The 25,962-nt window shown below is 34.8% G+C and overlaps 1 protein-coding gene across 3 annotated transcripts in view; it reads right to left on the reverse strand.

Moving 5' to 3' along the window:
* Positions 1 to 25,962, reverse strand: part of LOC140164243 (HEAT repeat-containing protein 6-like) — a 386,072-nt gene that overhangs the window by 108,116 nt on the left and 251,994 nt on the right. For all 3 annotated transcript variants that reach the window (XM_072187509.1, XM_072187510.1, XM_072187511.1), the window contains 2 exons: positions 18,161 to 18,237; positions 16,484 to 16,615 (listed from right to left, as the gene is read on the reverse strand). In XM_072187509.1, coding sequence (XP_072043610.1) covers positions 16,484 to 16,615; positions 18,161 to 18,237 — 209 coding nt within the window. The remainder of the gene's footprint in view (positions 1 to 16,483; positions 16,616 to 18,160; positions 18,238 to 25,962) is intronic.

Here is a 25,962-nt window from a genome sequence, read left to right on the forward strand (position 1 = left end):
CTTATGTGCTCAGTGATTTTCATCACTTGTTCTAGTACACTTTTTCTTCTAATGCCTATTTTGTTCCCCCACTTCGTTCTAGTCTGTATTTTACTGCTCCCCACGCCAAGTTGGTGTACCTTGCTTTTTCTTTCCACTTAACCTATGACCTTGGTTTAATTATATTTAAAAACATTTTTGTCGTAACATTTCAGTAAGCTTCTAGGTGCAATTCCAACGCTTACATTATCAGGCATTGCGAAACTTTAAGATTAGAGTCTTTAATGAAGTTGTGTAAACATGCAGTCAGGAATAGACTCAGTAGCAATTCTTGAGCAAATGACATTATTCAGGCATTGCTATACTTGAGAATTATAGTCTATGATGGAGTTGTGTGAACACACAATCAAGAATTGACTCACAATTCTTGAGTACAACCTATGACCATCTGAACTGAGGTTATTCATACAGGCATATGCAAACCACTAGCATTAACCATCCTTTCCAGGAAGCCAATTTGTGAAATTCCTTCCCCATTCCTCTTGTCTATGCTCATATATCTCACACCGGTTGATAAAGTATGATAGATTGGGCACCTGCACAATGCACAGAGTTGTCAATGATTATTAACTGGATGCGGCGGTAGTGGATGATGCTATAGAAGGCCCTGTCCTGGTACTCATGTAGTCATATTCATGGGTAACAACACAGGTGTAAGTGAGGTAATGATCCAGTCCCTGAAAAACATGCGAGCCGAAGGCAATGTGTTCAATGGGGGTCAAGGGACAGAGCCCCCGGCAGAGGTTCACCTCAGCACCCCTCTTTAAAAAAAGTTTTTTTATGACGAATTATCATCATCCAATTCCGAAGTTTACATTTCCGGAATTTTTTTGAGGCCACATTTCCGGAATTCCGGGAATTTCCAGAGACTTACACCTCTGTGACAAGTAAAACTGTCAGTTTCTGATTTTGTGATTACAACATAAATGTATTCACTAACCAAATCAAATCTTTCACCCCACATCTGTTTGGGGCAATAATTTCCAGATTGTGGTCAAATTTTCACATTTCCCGTTTTACTTTGGCCCTCTGAAAACATCCTTGCCCTGATCACTGCAAATGAAATTCAAATGATTACAACATCATCAATAGTTGCATTTATGTCAAATTTGCCCATAGGATTATCATATGTTTGCGAAGTAACTGTATCACTTCTTCAGGTAAACAATTTGAGAGCATCAATCTGTGTGGAATGCTTACATGAAACACACAATATTAATGATTAAAGATGTATTTATACAAGACGCATACTTCGTATTCCACATAATGCACTCAATCCACATTTCAATTTCAGATTTCAATTTGTTAAAATCTTTGTTCCCATGAAGCCCCCATCTCTACTCATTCCTAAACCATTGCCATCTCCCATTATCAAATGCCATTGACCTCCAGACAATGAACTCCCAAGTTCACTCTCATCCCCTATACACTAGGATCCACAACATGTTCATCTATTAGGGCACAGTTCTTTAACTCCAATACATTTGTACATTCATTGAATGACTTTAGAAAATTTGGGTACAAAAACTCATACTGTGCAACTTGAGGTCAAATTTTGCACTATGAGTGTTTAATTGAGGTTATTGAACTATGTCATTAGGATGAGGCCATTGTGGTCTAATCTCCTCCTCCCAGTGGATAACATCTCAACGCTATACACATCAATAGATGACAACGATGGGTTTTGACAAAAACACACTAGCGATAAAGTTTTACTGCCACATCTGATCATTCAACCCTCCTGAAAATAATTTGCTGTGAGATATTTACTAACCACATGATAACTTATGGCCACTAATGGAAATGCATTTCTTTATTTCATACCAAGAAATTTAGCGGATTTCCGATGATGGATTTCTTATTACCACCCTAGGTGGTAGTAAGCTGCAGGATATTGGGTTATTGCTAGTAAAATAGGATAGAATGATTGTAAGAAGGGATTGGGAAGCACTTTTGAAGTGTTGCCCTGGTTAAAGTACACGACCTATTGTTGGTCGAAGCAGCAAAAAAAATTGATTTTCATTATCTAAATCAATATATTATTGAAAAATAACACTTTGATGTTTGGCAAAAGTTCATTCTACAAATTATATACTTTGAAAATGTGCTTGATTTATTCTTGTTAATGAGTTATGAATGTTTTACAAAAGTGTTGTTGTTTCAGGCCTTTCTACAACATAACTAAAGAACCACAGGACTTACAAAAGTATATCTACGATATTTGAATTCTTCTACACACTCGCTATGAAATGATCAATGCAATTTTTGCCAAAGCTCACTACCATTCACAAGATGCTGTGAACTACCAAATCACAACAGTTTAAAATAGTTGCTAACCTTAAGGGGTGGGGTATGAACCTTTGGACAGTATTTATTGTGGGACATTAGAACACATCAGACATATCGAATTGCATTCTGAATACGAAGAATGTCCTTCTGATATCAAATAATTTTGATTTTTTGAAATTTGCAATGTAATACACATTTTATGGCAAATGATTACAAATTTATATTTTTGATATTTAACAGTACTCGAAGTAAACTTTATAAATCTGATAATATGTACTTAAAGTGTATGTAGGTGGGATGAAAAGCTGACGATCAATTGAAAATTTTGACCTTTCGTATTGAAGATACGGATTTTTTTCCCCAAAACACAAAAAAAAAATTAGGTCTTTTTGGGAAAATAATCCATATCTTCAATATGAAAGGTCAAAATTTTCAATTGATCATCCGCTTTTCCTCCCAGCTACATACACTTTAAGAATATATCATTAGATTTATAAAATTTATTTCGACGACTGATATATATCAAAAATGTGAAAAATATCAAGTTTTAATAATTTGTCATAAAATTTGTATTATATCGTGAATTTCAAAAAGTGAAAATTATTTGATATCAGAGAGATATTCTTCGTATTCAGAATGCAATTCGATATGTCTGATGTGCTCTCATGTCCCACAAAAAATACTGTTGAAACGCTCAAAAGGCTCATTCCAGATCCCTTAAAAGGATACATTTTAATACAATGGGGTATTACAGAAAAAAATATGCATTTGGACTAAAATAATAATCTTGTGAGGTTATCAGAAGACATGACCATGAAAATGGAATATTATTGCAACTCAACACGAGTGAATGAGGACCTTAACAGGAGTGTAAAAATACACAATTTGGATGGTGATTATATTCTACATGATTCAGGAAACAATTTCATATTTGTATAGATAGTTGATTATTTTCCTGCGGCAGTTGAGATTGAATTAAGAATTTCCCCCGTGTCTCAAAGCCTTGCAATAAAACTGTTCACTTGGTTTGTTTTCAATTCTGTTTCATTCCATTAATAGGCCAGCGTGCTTATATGTGATCTGCTACTACGAAATCAGTCATAAGTTGCCGTGACTTTATACTCATTTCTTTGAGTTGGTAGGGTGTCCTTTGTGAATGGGAGCACAATGGGCCATTCACTAATGATAATACTAGGGATGACCAATGAACCATCAACTTGATTAGAACACTCCCATAGACATGCAGGGAGCTCAACTGTGCACTGCTTGCACAGACATTTCTAAATTGAGCTCATTCTTTTATTTTTCATAATTTTTCTGTAAAAATTGGAGATGTTAATGCCAATTATGTTTTGTAACTATCCTGCAAATTACAGCATCATAACTTATTTGGTTTTTCTGTAAGTGTGAGTCAAAATTGGTCAATCGCCACAGTGCGCTTAATTGCCAGTGGCCCAGTGCAGCACTGCTCAGAATGGCACAAAATATTCAGATGAAAAAGATCAGGTGAACACCTTGACCTACTGAGCTGTAATTTGGCAGATTTGTTGTTATTACCTCTATCATACCCTCTGTAAAAAGGAAAAAAAACCGGACAAGTAGATCTCGAGTTAAAAATTAAATCACCAGCTTCCCTTTGGAATTTCCAAACACCTTTCGAATCATGTTAAATAGACACCTTTCTGAACATAAATGTGAAGTTTCATGCTCATTTGTTGTATTATTCACCTGATCTCAACCCTAAACATTTTCTTATATTTATACCATCTGCACTGACTTGCTGCTATACACGCACAGGAGCTGTACTTTTAAAATACGCGCCTAATCAAAAATGAGTCTTTCACTCCATTGTTAAAGTACTGTGCTCTCTGTAGCATATGGAGTGACCAAGCCCTGGATGTGATGGTTTTGTAGCACATGACAGTATTCATTCAAGCCTATCAAGGTCTGTTATTAGCCACTTGCTGAATGGCTGGGTATTATCAGCTATCAAAGAGATACCTTATGCTGCTGCCAATCACAATAGAGGTTAAACATTTTGTTAAAACCCCAGAAGTGATATCAGGATAAAGCTGTGCATGTTGGTACTTGATTGTTTGGATTCCTATGTTGAAAATCCCTTGTAGTACATTAGTATTTTTCTTATGTGTAGTGTATATTGTTGAGGAAAAAAAGTTCACCTGGACTTTTGATTTTGTGCCACTTTGGCCATTATGGATGATTTTTGGCAAATGTTTTCTAAAAGCATGATTTCAGTGCCTCGGTTTGAAGAAATACTTAACGCTATTGGCTAGTAAAGTGCCATTTCATAAGAAACCCTTTGATACTTTCACAATATGCTTGTTTCATGTTTGCATATATATTAAAATAAAGAAATATAAAAAGGTAAATATATGCTTATACCAATTTTGCTCACATTGCTATATTTAGACTTTGTCAATTTATTTCGCTCCAATGACCGGTCAGAATGGGAAACTTTGAAAATTCATAATTCAAAAGTTTTTGACCGATTTTGACCATTTAACCACCAAAATACTTCTGTTGATGAGTTCTTTCCAGAAAACAATCTTTTGTAGCAAAAGCGGCAACATGAAATTATGATGGTCATCCCTAATAATACTACTGGCTTGTACATGTGTGCAGCAAACAAAGAACATCAACTTAGTCAGACCAAATATCTTGAAACTACCAACTCAACGAAATGAGTATAAAGTCGTAGCTTCTTATGGCTGATTTCGTGGTAGCAGGTCACATATAGACCCCATTGACCGGTATATCAAATGGCGGACATGTTGTTTCTAAAACTTTCTAAGTGACAGAAGGACAAGTTTCTAGTTCAATTCCACAATCATTCATACCTATGATCACCTGTTTTATTGTATTATCATGCGAATTGCCCTGTGGTACCTTTAAGGATGAGTGAGGTAGTATTCGATAGGGTCTATATAAGCTTTTTATCATGGCTTTGAGCATTTGTTTGAGCTTGGTCCATCAGGACCCAAGTGTGTCTCCGCAAGGAGCGACTGAAAAGGGGAGGAACCTGTGAAAATAGGCTGGAGTGCCCATCTATCTCGAAGCAATTGGGCCAGATTCCTCCATTAAATGTTGTCGTAGGGAGATTTGCCACACCTCCACAGCGAATCTGTTACCTCCCAGGCATTGAATAAAGCCTATTTGTACACCTGGGTGGGGAGACGCAATAGGTGTGAAGAGCCTTGCATATGCTCATAACACCTTGACACTACAGGGACTCGAATCCATGACCTCAAGCTACCTCACGATTATGAGTCAAAGTCATGGACTGCTGTGCCAACCTTCCCTTCTTATATTTCTGTGCAGTCAATACTATCCCGGAATTAAAATTAGCAGAGATACGTTTTAACCTGACCAACTGTTTAAACAAACAAACAGAAAAACAAACAAACAAGAATTAGCTGCACACAAATATGACGGGGTCATGATTCTCGAAGTCTAGCCTCTCTGGTTGGATCAGATTTTCTCGGTTTTTAACTTATACATCAAACATAACATTGATAGAAAAGCCCCACATTGTATCACAAATGGAATCAAAAAAACCTTGTACCACGCATAGAACTACTAATATCCTGCCCCTAAGCTATGAATGTGCCAGCAATTTACAATTCAACTATCCTGGAATTCAAATTAGACATAGCGTGTTAGCGGAGATTTGTTTTCACCTGAAACAAAGGGCTCCTGGTTATCAGCAAATTAGGACTAATTACGTCATGATTGGAAACAATGTATTGCATCACATTGCTAAACATTTCCCCTGAATCCATTGCTACATACTGCTAATCGCAAATTTTCTGCAATCTAAACTTGGAGTTGTAATCACAGGCGGTTTCAAGGATTGCCTTGTTTGAAAGGAAGGTCTTGCAGCTATCAGAAGATACAACTGATAAGTACACGATAGGAAAACAATGTAGCTCATATGTACAGAAGGTATTGCACCTAAAGTCATTGCAACATTACACATATCCTTAGTTTTATCTATCTATCTTAGCCATCTTTGGCCTGCAGGGCTAAGACCTCCCCAAGCTGATGCCATTTGGTCTTATCCTAACTACATGTTGGTAGGGCAATCAAAATATCTGTATAGAGTATGGAAGAAATGTGCTATTCCAGTTGAAATCCACACTACCCCTGTGGAAGATTTTGAAAATATCTTCCACAGGGGGAGTATGTTTTTCAAATGTAATTGGTCAGAGGTAATCATTTTGAAACCCATACTCCCTCTGTATTATGGCTTTACCTATATCTTCCACAGCTGGAGTGAGTATTACCAATGGAATTTACCCAATTGTCTATTCTATTCAAAATTGATACTCCGTCTGTGGCAGATGTTAGCTAAATCTTCCACAGGGGTAGTGTGGATTTTAAATGGAATAGCCCAGTGATCGGTGGGAAACCAAGTAGGATCTTGACATTTTAACAGCATACTATCCATAGAGCTACGACAACATTTTGGAGCACAGCCTCACTTACTCCCATTGTATCACAAATGGAATCAAATAAGCAAATAAACCATTGTGCCACACATAGAACTACTAATGTCCTGCCCCTAAGCCATGAATGTGGCAGCAATTTACAATTCAACTATCATGGAATTCAAATTAGACATAGCGTGTTAGCGGAGATTTGTTTTCACCTGAAACAAAGATCTCCTGGTTATCAGAAAATTAGGACCCATTACATCATGATTGGAAACAATGTATTCCACCACATTGGGAAACATTTCCCCTGAATCTATTGCTACATACTGCTTATAGCAAATTTTCTGCAATCAAAACTTGGAGTTGTAATCACGGGCGGTTTCAAGGATTGCCTTGTTTGAAAGGAAGGTCTTGCAGCTATCAGAAGATACAACTGATAAGTACACGATAGGAAAACAATGTAGCTCATAGGTACAGAAGGTATTGCACCTAAAGCCATTGCAACATTACATATATCCTTAGTTTTATCTATCTATCTCAGCCATCATTGGCCAACTGCAGGGCTAAGGCCTCCCCAAGCTGATGCCATTTGGTCTTGTCCTAAGCTACACATGTTGGTAGGGCAATGAAAATACCCACAGAGTATGGGAGAAATGGGCTATTCCAGTTGAAGTCCACATTACCCCTGTGGAAGATTTTGGAAATATCTTCCACAGGGGGAGTATGTTTTTCAAATGTAATTGGTCAGAGGTAATCATTTTGAAACCCATACTCCCTCTGTTTTATGGCTTTACCTATATCTTCCACAACTGGAGTGAGTACTACCAATGAAATTTACACAATTGTCTATTCTATTCAAAATTGATACTCCCTCTGTGGCAGATGTTAGCTAAATCTTTCACAGGGGTAGTGTGGATTTTAAATGGAATAGCCCAATGATCTTCTGTGGGAGACCAAGTAGGTCTTGACATTTTAACAGCATACTATCCATAGAGCAAAGACAACATTTTGGAGAAAGCCTCACTTACTCATATTGTATCACAAATGGAATAAAATAAGCAAATAAACCACCATTGTGCCACACATAGAACTACTAATGTCCTGCCCTAAGCTATGAATGTGGCATACAATTCAACTATCCTGGAATTCAAATTAGATATAGCGTGTTAGCGGAGATTTGCTTTTACCCGAAAGAAAGGTATCCTGGCTATCAGAAAATTAGGACCAATTAGATCATGATAGGAAACAATGTATTCCACCACATTGGGAAACATTTCCCCTGAATCTATTACATCATACTGCTAATAGCAAATGTCCTGGGAAGGATGTTGAAAAGGGCATCCTGCAATCAAACGATTAACCATGATTACAGGCAGTTTAAGGAAGGGGATGTTTTTGTGTGTCTGAAACAAAGGTTTTGAGCTGTCATAGATACAACCGATTATAAGATGATAGGGAAAGCAATGGAACTAATAGAAAGATAAAGGCATTGTACCCGAAGTCATCGCAACATTACACAGGTCATGTAGTTCTATAATGGAAGGTAATGGTAAACTTATTAACACACAGTCAGTCACATAACCACTTTGGCCATATTCCAAGAAGGTAAAAGCTAGCCCTACTAGTATAGGGCCTTTTGACTGTGGTGATCCAAAACCATGCTATATCATAAAACCTGGCTATATCCAGAGAACTGCTAAATCCAATGACTGTTAATTCCTCATTTTTTTGGGTGGAGCGTTTAGTGGGTTTTAGCGGTTCTGGGATACAGTGTCTTTAAAAGGCCCTATAGTAGGGCTAGTAAAAGCAGGGCTCGCAGAATGGCTTGCCAGTTGCAACTAAAATTTGATGCGAGGCAACCAAAAACACACACTGTTTTTGTAGGAAAACTGAGCAATTGTGAAATTGGTATATTTGCTTGACAAAACCAGTAAGTTTTTACTTACTCTAATATTTCGTCCTACTCATCAGAGGACTTCATCACATGTGAACATCTGATCCACTTTCCGGAAAACTGACTTCCGGTTGTGTGTGGTCTTATCTCCAGTCTTCAAAAGTGGGTCATATACGTGACTTAGGAAATAAGTACCTTCCTCTCTATTCATGGTCTTTGTTCCCCTCTTTCTGACCTCCATCGCTTCCTGTACTTCTCTGGATCTTATGATATGCTCTTTGCCAAGTATCTGACATAAGTCTGTCATAAAGTTCCATGTAAATAGTCAATATAGTTAGTGGTTTTCTTTCATTTACCTCATTATATTTACTTTGGTTTAAAATGGACAGAAAACTTTCTTAAAATTTATCAGAGCCTGCTGACATTTTTACAGAAAATGTATATTATGGCTTAAAGAAATAGAATTAGAGCTTTTATTATGTTGCTTGATTACATTACACAAGCTGTATGGTAGAAAGTTTTCATCTTAATGTCATGCTATGATGATCAAAAAAAAGAATCCACTTTCCAAGTATCCCTGCTTTGGATTTATTCTAAACAAACATCAATTCGCTCTCAGACTAAAACAACAACATAATGTCAAAGATATTTTACGACCTTAGAGCACTTTTTATACATAATCTGTCAATGGTATCGTAAACAAATTCCAAAAATATACTTCTGGAAGTAACCATAGCCGAGGTAACAAAATTGTGGAATGAAGAAATCATTTCTAGGTCCGTGTTATGGAATTTGACGTATTGAGGGCAGGGATAATCACCGTCAAATCCCTATGATGGAGTACATTCGCTTTTTATCAATCACTTTGCACATGCATCTAGAATACTCACTCAGAAGGCTAACCACCAAAAAAGATATCTTACACACTTCCCACAATGCATTTCTTCCATTTCAGTTTTTTTGTACTGATTTGCTATCCAGCGCAACATAGGATGATAGTGACAAAATGTACCTCAATGAAAAGAGCACATCCAGATCTTGCAAAATATGTTTATTTCTTGACTATCCACCCATGTTTAGCAGTCTATTCTCAAAATTTAAATGAAAGGAATCTGTACAAGGTAATAGGAGTGTCATTTGATGTGTTGAGGTGATGCATCATTTGCAAAGGATTCTGGGAAGTGTGTAATATCTTCTCTGGCTAACCACATACCAACAATATTGCCAATCATATCTCAAGAACCGCTGAACCAATACTATGAATGTTTGTACTCATTTCAATGCATTATTTCATACAGATTCCATTTATTGATATGACCATCCTAGATATTGAAATATTTGAAAATTTTAGTAAAATAATCGACTTGTTGAATGTATAGAATGTCCGTAAACAGAGGGTAATAAGTACTTGGGTGGATGGGGTTGATGAAGTCATTACACTATGCATGTATCTTTAAACCGATAAGCTGACACCTGGGCTGGTGATTAAGACCTATAACATGATTAGGGTTTTGTCGGCGAGTGCCAGTAGATGGAATACAAGGTTTACCGAGAACGGTGCTGATTATGTTTTGTTTACGGACTAACAAAGGTTGATGTATGCATGTAGACAAATCTGGAGTGAATTAGGGGAAAAAGGAGATTAAAATGTACATAGCCCTTTTGTGTGTCAATGAGTATTAGAAGGTGCAGGGGTGTGACTGTAAAATGTGTAGAACCTGGATACACATGTATTTTCTCGGTCGGGCTGTTCCATTTACTGCACTTGCCCACTTCTCACGTCTGTCAAAGGGGACACTCTCCCTATTAGTTTGTACAGGGCATTTTAGTTCAAGTCAATTTTCTTTGCACAGAAAATACCGATTTGTCTTGTCTTTGGTTAATTAATTAAGTTGATTTCCCTGATAAGAAGTCGAACCTTTGGAATTGTTTCATTAAGAGGTTTTGATTTTATGGCATGTTTTGTGATTTGTCCTTGAATGCAACAGTAAGTGTCCCCTTCGTATCCGAAGGGCGAGGTGAAACAGCCAAATATCGGCAAAAGCAACCAATGGGAAGAAGCGATCTATCACAAGTGACGTCATGCCGACCAACAGAATTTGTAACTATTACTATGAAACAGGAGATACACTCGAAAACGGGAATATCTGTTTGCTTAGAAAGTGTCAAAGGGGGCTTCAAGGCTAATTGGCACTAGCAGCCTAAAAACAAAAATTTGTATGTATAATTCCATTTGTTTCACAATTTTTAAACATTTTGGGACAGTTCTTCTGCCCTCCTCCTTTTGCTGCCCTCTGCTTTTACCCCGGGGGGCTCACACCCCCAATATTTGAAAGAAAACTCCAATCTAATTCCAGCGCCTATATCACCAATGTGTGTTTAAATAAAACCACCTGATTTGTGCTTGATAATTATTTTTCTATCATATAAGGCATAATGTTATGATTGCTGGAGACTCACTCTAAGAAATAAAAAATCGTATTTCACATTATTTTAGGTCTTTAGGCCACCTACAGCCTCAGGATACTGCCTTGCTTTTTCAGCCAAACCCAGGACTTTTTCTTTACCAATGTGCAGCAACTAATATGCCTTGAAGTTTAATTGAGTCTGATCTATTCTAATTATCGGTTGCACAAATTATCATGGATCTGAAATCAAGTATGGAGCTGCTCCTACCATTCTGTGTACATTCATTAATAGATAACTCAAGTTCACATGAATCAATATGGATTTAAAATACCCTGAAGATAATTATAGACTAGCTATAGACAGCCCCATTTTAATGATTGCCAAGTAGCATGCATGGTCTAACTTTTGTGACAGGAAACTTGAGTTTTAAAGGCGGTTACTCAAGTGTGCTAGCCAAGGGGGTAGCTGCTCCCCTGCGAGAAGTCTCCCCCCCACTGTGGGATGCTGGCCGCCCTGATATTTAAGATATTTATACCTCTTTTGTACTTTCTACCTCATTTTCATCCAATTTTGACACCCCCCCCTGAAAGTTGTCATGCCGGCCGTACCACACCCCTTTGCTCCCACTCTGTCAAATTCCAGGCTACACCACTGGGTTACTCTAACTTCCCTACTTATGTCCTCTTTTGATTTTGAGATAAAAATGAGAATTTAGATGACTTAGGGTTGCATCTTATTTGTTTGTAAAATGCAAACAAACCTGTTTGCTCCTTTAATTTCAACAAATCTTCACTTTTGATGGGAAAAATAGGGCTGATATGGGAATGAGGTCATCAATCAGAAAATCCTCAACCCCAAGTTGGGCCTTCCTGTAGAATACAAATATTACATGGTTTGAAGGGAAATAGGGGAAACTATTTTCACTGAGGTACTGGCTACAGGCCTACCACCCCGAATTGGTTAATTCCTGTATAATCATACGGAGAACCATGACACAATAAACATGTTTACGAAAGAGAGTACAAACTTTTGTCTCTAAGGATGATGATATCGTAAATAGGGGGAAAAACTATCGTCCGGTAAGAAAGGTCATACTGGGGATAGGTCAATCTACTTGGGTTGTGTCAAGTTGCGATTGACCAATGAATTGGTGTCATTCTCTCACGAATCTTTCAGAGGTGTCTTTATACTGTCACAAGCATCAAGCACATTGTGCTATTGAATGGTTAATCAGGTGAAAGATAAGGATGGTGATTATGACCAATGATTTTGGTTTTTTCACAGGTCTTTCTGCTTTTTAAGGCACTGTCCACATCTCTGCATCCTAACTTTAATGTCCTCATCTCTTGACTTTATATGCTCAGCTGCCATATCGTCCTACCTTTTCTCATCACCTGTGTTCAAACCATGCATTCATAGTCATGTATAGGCAGGTTATTAATAATACTTGAATATAACCCTGTTCCTGTGTCTACCATAACAAGTAGGGCATATATGACAAAGGCACAGCCATAATACCAAGATTGTCTCATCACCTTAATATTAACTTTCATGGGGTATTTCTGGGTTGTATTTATGATTTAAAGGAGTATTTTGTGATTCTAGCATTCTCTTTTTATGACATTTTTCAGTAATGTCCAAGAAAAAAAAAAAACAAGTTCAGTTGATACCGATTTTGAGTTTGCGAGTTTTGCATGATTTGTGTATTCAACTGATCAGGCCACTGTGCTGTAATTTTGTTCTGTTAAAGAACACAAATTACAAATTTGATGATATTTTGGCCAAACACATAGATCTGCAAGAAAGTTTTGAAGTTGAACTTTATCAGTCCTACAAAAAGTAAAAATTTTCATATTAATGGCTATGTTCATTAGAGGGAATCTAACACTAATCTAGAGGGAAGGGTATTCCAGTTGAAATCCATACAATCTTTTTTTTTTTAACAATTGCTGCACTAACAAGGTAATTTGATACACCAAGTTGGACAGATAAAACACCAAGAAAGTTTAGTAAGTCAAATTAATATCAGGAATGCCATTTCTAAAATAATTAACAAATAATAGATGGAGTCGGAAAGTCAGAACTTAGTACTTTAACAATTACCTTAATTTCCCCATAATTTTCACTATTGAGCTCACTATTGTATAGTACAGGGTGTATCAAAATGATTGGTACCCATTAATTTTGATGTTTATTGAAAAGCCTGCTTCTTCCAAATAAAACATTGGATACTCTTGAAATGTCCAGAATGTATAGTTTATGACATGTTTTACAATTATTAATCTACAAGTTATTGTATCTATGTTGAATTTTGATGTGTCAGGATCATCCATTTTCAATGAAACTTGACGGGTACCAATCATTTTGATACAGCTTGTATATATGCACAATACAATACTTGTATAATTTTTAGTTTCCTCCTATTTGGTTTTGGTCACCATGCCTCCATGGATCTGACAGATCTCATTACTATAATGATCAAGAAGACATCATTACTCAAATTAGTTTTAATGCATTATAATGAAAAAATACCAGCATAGTAACTAGGGCTAAGCCCAAATTTTAATCAACCAATGTATTTGATCAAAACAACATTACACAAGTATAATGAAATTATCAATAATTGCTTCACTAACTAACAAGATATTTAATATTGCAATTTGAAAGATAATACACTAATAAAGCTGAAATTTTAATGTAGCTATACTACATGTACCACTAACTTTTTCAAAACAATTACAGAGAAACCACAGCTGGAAAGCCAGTTGCACATCTTAATCATACACATTAGACCACAATGGCCTCATCCCAATGGCATAGTTCAATAACCTCAATTAAACACTCATAGTAAAAATATTTGACCTCAAGTTGCAGGGTATGAGTTTTTGTACCCAAATTTTCTAAGGTCATTCAATGAATGTACAAATGTATTGGGGTTAAAGAACTGTGCCTTGATAGATGAACATGTTGTGGATCCTAGTGATATACCCTGTGTCTTAATCAACCAAATCATCTAACCAAAAGCAGTGGGAAACTTATAGCAGACTGAAAAAAAAGTTACAAATGACCCCTGCATCTGTACTTTAACAATTACTTGAATTCCATAATTGAAATCTAGCACAACTTTGATGATTACAGCTTTGATGATTACAAGTTGAATGGCCAACAGAGGTGGGTGGCTTGCAAAGAATTACAAACATGCTGCTTGGTTCCGACTTCTTAGTAATATACCAAATTATCTCATCAAAACAGTGGGGCAGTTATGGAAGACGAACTAAGGCCCAGTCCATACTTTTTATTTGACGTCAAATATTTGACACTACAAGTATTTGTTATTCAATCTATTTCCATTCTATTTCAAGTCATGTTTAACTTCTATCAAACGTTTGTTGACATAAAATCGGTAACATATTTCTACCCAATATTCAACATCATATATTATAAATTTTTCATAAACATACATTCGTTAGCAGATTAAAATGAGTTGAAAAAGATTGAATAATGAATGCTTGTCGAACAAATATTCAAAGTCAAATATATGGAGTCTGAGAGTGCTATCTACTGCTGATAGCAGAATCATCATTTCAATATCACAATAAGGAATAAGGCCAAGAAAAAAAAATTGTTTGCTTGCTCTCCAGTGGGATTTTTGGGGTGGTTCGGTCGGTCGAAAAAAATATTTTTTTTAATGACTCAATACTGTATAGGCCTGTAGGCAATGAACATTGGTCATGTGGAAAGATATATCACTTCAGATCTTCAAATACGCAAGATACACCATATAAATTGATTCAATTAGAATGACTGCATACTTACAGGCATAAGACACCAACTTTATTGGTAACATTGATGCATGAATGGATAGTTATAAATGTTATGAGTTTACAGTATAATGCTTTTCTTGTTAAGAAAAATATTGTTGGCCAAATTTAAAGGACAACTTCAAATTACAAATGGATCTGTACAACAACAAATTGAATATTGTACACACTGATATTTTTGCATACATAATTTTTGTGATTTTCAAGTTTGCAGAAATTATTTAAGTTGTTTGTTTTGCAGCATCACTCTATTACAGAAATATTTCTTTGTGTATTCTCATTGTTTAGACTCTTTGGCTATTCCCAACATTAACCAAAAGAAAATGGTCTCAAAAACAGCAGAGAATAGTGTACTGACTTGGTGTGAATATGTTGTAAACACATCTCTGATTGCATTACAATCACTATGGGTGGCACTAGCACCACCAGCCTGGCATATATAGCCAGTCATTAACCCCATGAGAACTACCTGCTTATTGGTCAAAAAGAGGTTTTAATTATTAATTGGACCAATCAGCAACATTGTTACAATAATTTCACCACGCAAAAAAATTGGGATGAATTATTTGCAAAGCTCCATTCTGATTGGTGATTAAAGTGAAGATATCATGTAATTGACCAATCAGAAGCAATGTTAGATCGGCAGGTAGTGCCCAGGGGTTAAGTGACCATCACTAGCCTAGTGGTAGCATTTCAATGATTCATTTCTGCATCTGCAGCTTATGGTTACAAATAAACAAGTAACCATTTCAGATATAAGACATTCAATCGCTGGCATGGATGTATGGCATCAACAACCAAATTATTTACTCAACATACTCCAACAAACAAACAAACAAACAAACAACAAACCAAGCAAACAAAAATAGTTGCATTAGCATGATTAGGAAATTAACTGTTTTGTTGCCTTCCATAATCGGTCTGGGGTAAGTGTGGTTATTTATTTATTTTTAATTTCAAAATTTGAAGAACAGTGGAAGACAGCCAATTTTTTTGTTGGGTGGCCCTTTGGGGCATATGGACAAAGCAGTACTGTCCTGTGGATGGTTTTCTTTCTTTTTGTATTAAGGAGTGTATGCAATAAAGGAGTGAAGATTTTTAACACAAACTTCCTCAGTAATATTGTACAGATCAAGAGCAGCGTGATACACTGGTTAAGGTCTTTGCCTGAGAGGTCCCAGGTTCAAAACCAAAACCAAAACCAAAACCAAAAATCAAATACGCTCTCCCAGTGGCTCTCTTGAAAAGGCGGGGCAGGTGACTCATGATAAAAGATCTTGTTAAAGTCGGTTCCGATTTGAGTAATAAGCCTGATAATTGGCTGCACTTGCCTGAAAAAAAAAAAAAAAAACCCGACCAGCTATCTATGACGACCCCTTCACCAGATAGATGTTCAAACTTTCACAACTTTCAGTTCTCAGATCAATTTTGCACACCCTTTACAATATATTTGTTGTGAGCATCCCTTCTCTCCTGTGTGTACACAATGCATACTTTACACATCACAACACCTAGAAACAAATCATCATGGACAGAAAGAATGTTATGACCAGTCCCTAAAGAGTTTATACACAAACCTTGAAATTCTTGCAGTCCCTGATCACTCCAGTAAGTGCACGGTAAACTTCTGCCGACCATGGAGCCCCGCCAAGATCAAGATGGGTATTGCGGTAGACGTTTCCTATTGCATAGCAGGCATTCCAACGTACCTATCCATATCAAACAGATAAAGAGACAGAAAGATGTATCACTTTTCTATTTGTGATCTGTGTGTGATGGATCTATTTAATTGACACAGGTGCAAAATATTGCAAGTGTAATACTTGTAAATAGTTGAAACTTTACAAAGTGAAGAAAACTTTGTAAGAGATATGGAAAAATGCTCTTTAGATGATGATGCTTTTTCATATCAAGTCATTCAATATTGCAAAATGATTACTGTATATATGCTTTTTCTAAAAGTTTAAAATGACTTTCAGCACAAAAATTAAACTAACCTTGAATTTTCGATGTGTAACACACATCTTCATCAGAATAAGTCCTGTGATGTTGTGATGGACTTGACTTTTGTTGACAATGGGCAACTTTTGGTCGAATGAGGTCGAATCGCCAGAACTGAATTGCGATCAATGACTGGAATTGCCGACCTTATACAACGCCCTCATTCGACCACAAACTGCCAATGGTCAACAAAAAGGCAAGTCCATCACAATATCACTGGACTTCTTCTGATGAAGATGTGTGTCACACATCAAAAAATCTTGAAAGTTAGTTTAAACTTGTAGGAATTGTTTATCACCCGCACATAAGAACTTACATTTGTGTATGTATGATGTTATTTTTCTTTACCAAATTTTTTGAGATTCTGGGATTTTTGGAAATTGGACGAGTTTTTTTATTTCACAGAATTTGTTTAAGTGTTTAAAGAAACTTTAAATAAAACACTGCATGTTTGTGCGTTTATTCATACAATGGACAAACTATTTTCATTCAGTGAAATACAAACTGTTCCTTCAAGCCTCCCTGAATAGCACAGTCCATTTCACCTCATGAAAATATTGCTACTATTACTCATAAATATTTTATTTTATGGGTTAAAATAATATTAAGAAAATCAAATTTGGACCTGTATGGGGTCTTGATATATGATAATTTTATTTGGCTGAAAACATCAAAATATAAGAAAATTAATATTTCTAAATCATTAGGCTAAAACAAAGTTATGTCTCAAAGCCCACAGCAGTTTCAAAAACAAATGCGGAATGAGGTTTTTTTTTACAGTCCTTTTTAAGTTTTTTTTTTTCAAGATTTTTTTATAACTAAATTTTGAATTAAGATGTCATTTTCGAGTGCTAAAAAGTACACAGCATAAAGTTGTGGTTGATTTACACAATTAAAGTACAAATATCAATTGTTTTATAAGTAAACAATGCAAGTATCAAATCAAGTAACTTTTATTCCAAATTTGTCACAGAATTTCTTGATTTTACAGCAAAAAACTATTAAAAAAAAAGGATAATAAAAAATGAATTTGGCGTTTCATCTGACATGGACGCGCTAAGAAAAACGAACGCACGCATCGGCTTCGAGACATAACTTATATTTTAGCCTTACACACAAGAGCTGCTCCAGCAACATCCTTGGAAACTCGTGGTGCTATATAACTTGCAAATATCCGCATAGTTCAAGGATGGTCTGTAGCAGTTAAGACTTGGCCCTACTCTTTTTGCTATTGATTGTAAGCTAAATGTTACCTTGACAGCGCCTGTAGTAATATTCTTCACCAAGGCTTGGATGGCATTTTCAAGCAGTGTTTGAAAACCTGGCTTTGCTGTAATAAATCAAACAAATAAAATACAAAGATAATATTGATTACTAAAAATCCCATTTTGCCCTGAAATCAAAGAAGCAAACAAATTACCAGTTATCAAGCAAATAACAAACAAAACTAAAAAACAAACAAACAATATATCAACATTATATTTCAAAGTAACAAAGCTAATGTCACAAGATGCTCATAATGTACAACGAAAACCCTTCAAACTTTTTGAATAAATTGATTAGAAATGATCTTTACTGAACTCAGCAGGAAAGCGTACCTATAGATGTGACAACCGCACATGCCTACACATAAACACACCAAACATAAGCAAGGAATATTCCTCTCAGCTTGCCAACAGCTAACGATTAGTGACCCATAATAAGTGGTGAATTGGTCTCATATTACGCAATGCAATCAAATCTTGACCACTTGTTGTGGAATTTGGAGACAAGGTGGACAATATCAGGGGTTCTATGTGTGCCAACAGGTTAACATATGTGACCAGCTCCAACAAAACCAGGAAGAAGTCGCCAGACATGTTTTTTAGTTATGCCTTTAAAGATGACATTTCCATACAAAAAAATAAATGTTGGAATTCTTAATTTCATGGTATGTATGTGACTGTGGGACTAAGTGGACTTTCAAATCATTGAAAGCTTTTATTTACAAGAGTTTATTTAATCAATAAATAACAGTTGAACAATGATGATCCCTATTAAATCCTGTGTGAGGCAGGAAACTAATTGGCCCACAACTCAGAATAGCAATTTAGCAAAAATATCAAGGTATCATTTACAAAATTATCCATATTTTAAAAAGTATTATATTATTCATATAATTTTGGTTTCATATTAAGCTTACTGTCTAGTGCTTACATTTTTATTCAAATCATGAAATGTCAAAAATGTGACTTGTTCCTGGTTTTGTCAGAGCAGGTAACATATTTATATTTATCTAGAATGCTGATTCAATTCATTGCAATTTATTACTGCTAATGACATTTATTGTAATCTTCTGCTTATAGCATTTATTACTATCAACTTTGAGATTTTGTCTTTATTTACTGCTGAAAGCATATACTGCTATCTACATTTATATCACTCATACATAAATTCTAGACAGTTCATTGGTTGATTACCATTTGCCATTTTTACTATCACCCACTCCGTGTGATAGTCTTTACCATCATGTGCTTTGCCGTAGTGCGCCTGCGCCAAGCCATGCGCTGACTCTTGGACTCGCCGATTTAGTTATGGGGTGGACCCCAAAATGTGAAGTATATCACCGCAAAACATGGTGTTATATTGATGAATAAATGTATTTCATACCTTAAATAGTATTTTAGTAATAGAATTTATGCATGAGTGATATAAAACAAATATTAACTGTCTTAAATTAGGTGTAATGGTGAAATATAATCACTCGGTGAAAGATGTATTGTTCCATTCCACTCGCCATTCCGGCTCGTGGAATGGAACAATCCATCTTTCACCTCGTGATTATATTTCGACCATCACACTCATAGACAGTTAATATTTGTATAATAATTTATTGCTATCTACTACTGAAAACATTTATTGCTATCTACTGCTGATAGTATTTGTGATATCTAGTGCTGGCAGCTTTGAGATTTTGCTTTTATTTACTGCTGAGAGGATGTTCTGCTATCTACAACTTATATAATTTATTGGTATCTACTACTGAAAACTCTATCAGCTACTTAGATAATTTATTGCTATCTATTATTGATAGCATTTATTATTATCTATTTACTGATGTAAATTTTGCTATTTATTACTTATTGCTAATGTTATCTACTACTGATAGCATTTATTTTATTGCTATCTACTGCTGATAGCGTTTATTGCTATCTACTGCTGATAGCATTTATTTTATTGCTATCTACTGCTGATAGCGTTTATTGCTATCTACTGCTGATAGCATTTATTGCTATCTACTGCTGATAGCATTTATTGCTATCTACTGCTGATAGCATTTATTGCTATCCACTGCTGATAGCATTTATTGCTATCTACTGCTGATAGCATTTATTGCTATCTACTGCTGATAGCATTTATTGCTATCTACTGCTGATAGCATTTATTGCTATCTACTGCTGATAGCATTTATTGCTATCTACTGCTGATAGCATGTATTGCTATCTACTGCCGATAGCATTTATTACTATCAACTGCCGATAGCATTTATTGCTATCTACTGCTGATAGCATTCATTGCTATCTACTGCTGATAGCATTCATTCCTATCTACTGCAGATAGCATTTATTGCTATCTACTGCTGATAGCATTTATTGCTATCTACTGCTGATAGCATTTATTGCTATCTACTGTTGATAGCATTTATTGCTATCTACTGCCGATAGCATTTATTACTATCAACTGCCGATAGCATTTATTGCTATCTACTGCTGATAGCATTCATTGCTATCTACTGCTGATAGCATTTATTCCTATCTACTGCAGATAGCATTTATTGCTATCTACTGCAGATAGCATTTATTGCTATCTACTGCTGATAGCATTTATTGCTATCTACTGCTGATAGCATTTATTGCTATCTACTGCTGATAGCATTTATTGCTATCTACTGCTGATAGCATTTATTGCTATCTACTGCTGATAGCATTTATTGCTATCTACTGCTGATAGCATTTACTGCTATCTACTGCTGATAGCATTCACTGCTATCTACTGCTGATAGCATTTATTACAATCTACTGCTGATAGCATTTATAGCTATCTACTGCTGATAGCATTTATTGCTATCTACTGCTGATAGCATTTATTACAATCTACTACTGATAGCATTTATAGTTATCAACAACTGATAGCATTTATAGTTATCAACAGCTGATAGCATTTATTGCTATCTACTGCTGATAGCATTTATAGTTATCAACAGCTGATAGCATTTATTGCTATCTACTGCTGATAGCATTTATTGCTATTTACTGCTGATAGCATTTATTGTTATCTGCTGCTGATAGCATTTATTAGCAAGTACGTGTTTGGCTAATATTTCGACTATGTCAATATTAAAAAACTCAAATTTTTGTCACAAATACAGTACCTAAAGGCATGATTCTGGAATGGAAACATTGTGTTTTAACAAAGTTTTGAAATATAATTACAAAATGTGTGTGTTTGCAATGGATGGTAGCAACTTTGGTATAGGTCACATAACCCAAATGCACCACAAGCCCATATCTCCAAACATTGCTTATTCTGACCCATATACAACAATTCATAAATGTCAGTATAATCCACCCCAGATGGCAGGATTCAGATGAGGTGACAAAATTTATTTCTTTGTTGAACTTATGTCACATGATACAAGGTGTATATTTATAAATAAAAATAAGATTGATTATGACAGATTTATAAACAGACTTAAGGTGGTACTACACCCCATGATAAATTTTGCATTTTTCTCAAAAAATAACTACACACTGGTAACAAAGGTTATGTATGTTATAGGGGCAAGGAATCCAATTACTCCACTGAAATTTCAGTGATTCAAGACAAGTGGTTCATTATGTTAAGAAATGAGGTACATTCTAGCGGTACCTCTTTTCTTATCATAAATAATGTACCGCTTGTCTTGAGTCACTGAAATTCCGGTGTAGTAAATGGATTCCTTGCCCCTATAATATACATAACTTTTTTTACCAGTGTGTTATTATTTTTTGAGAAAAATGTAAAAATAGTCACAAATTTATCAAGGGGTGTAGTACCACCTTAAGGTATATGATGTTCATGTGTATACATAAGCTATTAATATAGTACAGGAGCAGCAACCTCAAAAAAATGACTTCGTTCACCCTCCACTACATACAAGGTTTGATACCATAGGTAGTTAGTATGGACCCTCTAGATCACTGCTAGGTAGGTAGTGGACTCAAATTGTGGTATCACTTTTTTTTTACAGGTCATTTTATGTGTGGACGTATAATCGCATAAAATCACCAAAAATAGGACAAAATTAAGGGGTAGGGGAGATATAAATTCTCATAACTCAACTTTTACTCATAATAATGAATTTATTTTGGTATGAATATGTAGCTAATTGATTGTTCTAACTGCCTAGTATTATTTGAAAGCAAACCTAGGTTTCATTTGATCATGATTGGAAGTGGCCAGTCCATACACTAGTGAAAAATCAGATTTTTCACAACAATGTGCAGGGTGGGTGTTTTTGTGACATTGGCTTCAAATTTTACTATTGTGCCAATTTCTATTTTCAAAATTAATTAAATTTCCTTTTTTTAATTTTGTTTTTAATATCAAGCATATCTAGGCAAACTTTGATGTTCTGGTTCAAATATTTATGTATGTGCATGTTTGCTTGCATGTTGGTTTGTGTTGTGTGGGTTTGGGGTAGGTGGGGGTGGGTATGTGGGGGTGGGTGCGGGGTGTGTATAGGGTTCAGGGTTGGGGTGTTTTACATGTTTTAATATGTCACTCGGCTGAACTATATAAGTTCTATTAACAAAATTTGTCTGTTAAGTTGCCATTCATGTAATATTTTGAATATTTATATGTGTGGGGTGAGATCAACCGCTGTTTGTCAGGAAAATAGACTGAAAATGTAAAAAAAAATTGTTACTTTTCCACATGTAGCAGCGTGTGTAACAATATTAAGGGGTAGGGGAAATATAAACCATCATAACTCAACTTCAACTCATGATAATGAATTCATTTTGGAATTAATATGTAGCTAATTGATTGTTCAAACGTGTTAGTATTATTTTAAAGCAAAGCAAACATTAATTGTCAGGTAGATAGCCATAAAATGTGAGAAAAGGTTACTTTTCTATGTATAACCATGTCAAATATGGCATTATTAAGGGTAGGAGAAATAAAAACCACCATAACTCAACCTTTACTCATAATAATGAATTCATTTTGGTATCAACATGTAGCTAATTGATTGTTCTAACTTTCCAGTATTATTTTTAACAGAAAAACCATAAGATAGACATAAAATATGATAAAAATGTTAATTTTCCAATGTGTAACAGCGTAAAATTTGACAATATTAAAGGTTAGGGGACGTACAAACCAACGTAACTATCGACATTTATTCATTATAATTCATTCATTTTGGCATTAATATATAGCTATTTGGTTGTTGTAATCTTTTAAAGCAAAATAACCATTAATTGTTAGCTGGAAAGACATAAAATGTTAAAAAAATGTCAATTTTTCATGTGTAGTACCGTAAAATATGACAATATTAAGGTGTAGGGGACATTCAAATTACCAAAACTCAAGTTTTACTGATGAAAATGAATTCATTTTGGTAACAATATGTAGTTAATTGTTAGTTCTAACTTTCTAGTATTATTTAAAAGCAATTAAACCATTAGTTGTGAGGTAGATAGACATAAAATGTACGAACATGTTAATATTCAATGTCTAACAGCGTAAAATATGACAATATTAAGGGGTAAGGGGACATACAAATCACCAAAACACAGGTTTCACTGACGAAAAGGAATTCCATTTTGGTATCAATATGTAGCTATTTGATTGTTCTCATTTTCTGGCATTATTTTAAAAACAATTAAACCATTAGTTATCAGGTAGTTAAACATACAATATGAGAAAAATGTTAATATTCAATGTCTAACAGCGTAAAATATGACAATATTAAGGGGTAGGGGACATACAAATCACCAAAACTCAAGTTTTACTGATGAAAATGAATTCATTTTGGTATCAATATGTAGCTATTTGATAGTTCTAACCTTCTAGTATTATTTTAAAAGCAATTAAGCCATTAGTTGTCCGGTAGATAGACATAAAATGTATGAAAATGTTAATATTCAATGTCTAACAGCATAAAATATGACAATATTAAGGGGTAAGGGGACATACAAATCACCCAAACTCAAGTTTTACTGATGAAAATGAATTCATTTTGGTATCAATATGTAGCTATTTGATAGTTCTAACCTTCTAGTATTATTTTAAAAGCAATTAAGCCATTAGTTGTCCGGTAGATAGACATAAAATGTATGAAAATGTTAATATTCAATGTCTAACAGCGTAAAATATGACAATATTAAGGGGTAAGGGACATACAAATCATCCAAACTAAAGTTTTACTGATGAAAATGAATTCATTTTGGTATCAATATGTAGCTATTTGATAGTTCTAACCTTCTAGTATTATTTTAAAAGCAATTAAGCCATTAGTTGTCCGGTAGATAGACATAAAATGTATGAAAATGGTAGTATTCAATGTCTAACAGCGTAAAATATGACAATATTAAGGGGTAAGGGACGGACATACAAATCATCCAAACTCAAGTTTTACTGATGAAAATGAATTCATTTTGGTATCAATATGTAGCTATTTGATAGTTCTAACCTTCTAGTATTATTTTAAAAGCAATTAAGCCATTAGTTGTCCGGTAGATAGACATAAAATGTATGAAAATGTTAATATTCAATGTCTAACAGCGTAAAATATGACAATATTAAGGGGTAAGGGGACATACAAATCACCCAAACTCAGGTTTTACTGATGAAAATGAATTCATTTTGGTATCAATATGTAGCTATTTGATAGTTCTAACATTCTAGTATTATTTTAAAAGCAATTAAGCCATTAGTTGTCCGGTAGATAGACATAAAATGTATGAAAATGTTAATATTCAATGTCTAACAGCATAAAATATGACAATATTAAGGGGTAAGGGGACATACAAATCACCCAAACTCAAGTTTTACTGATGAAAATGAATTCATTTTGGTATCAATATGTAGCTATTTGATAGTTCTAACCTTCTAGTATTATTTTAAAAGCAATTAAGCCATTAGTTGTCCGGTAGATAGACATAAAATGTATGAAAATGTTAATATTCAATGTCTAACAGCGTAAAATATGACAATATTAAGGGGTAAGGGACATACAAATCACCAAAACACAAGTTTCACTGACGAAAATGAATTCCATTTTGGCATCAATATGTAGCTATTTGATTGTTCTCATTTTCTGGCATTATTTTAAAAGCAATTAAGTTTCCCACGAGGGGTTGAAGGTCATAATGGGGCCAATACTAAAAAATTATCCTATCATGTTGTAATGTTGTAATCTCAAATTGTTCCTCTCATCGCTAAGAATTTTAAAAAAGACAATTGTCATAGTTCTCCGAAGCTTAGTTCAGGGGTTATAACGTCGAATATATCAATATCATAAATAAAGGTCAAATTTTTAAAATGGTCCAATTGCACCAATTAACGAAGAAACCTCAATCGTATACTACATTCAAATTTTGGTGCAACGATTTGTATTCCTGTGTTCCCCTTCACAGTTAATGCAGCCAAAGTTGAGTTATGGTAATATTTCCCCTACCCTTAAGGGATCTAAAATGAGCGTTTATTGCGTTTCGACAGTATTTTTTGTGGCACATGAGAGCACCTCAGACCTATCGAATTGTATTCTGAATCTGAAGCATGTCTTTCTGATATCAAATAATTTTCATTTTTGAAAATCACAATATAATACAAATTTTATGACAAATTATAAAAATTTGATATTTTTAATTTTTGATATATAACAGTCCTCAAGTAAATTATATAAATCTAATGATATATTCTTAAAGTGTATGTAGTAGGGAAATTGAAAATTTTGACCTTTCATATTGAAGATATGGATTTTTTTCCCAAAAAGACCTAATTTTTTTTGGTGTTTTGGGAAAAAAAA

The sequence above is a fragment of the Amphiura filiformis genome, chromosome 11, assembly GCF_039555335.1.
Source record: "Amphiura filiformis chromosome 11, Afil_fr2py, whole genome shotgun sequence".
NCBI lineage: Eukaryota > Metazoa > Echinodermata > Ophiuroidea > Amphilepidida > Amphiuridae > Amphiura > Amphiura filiformis.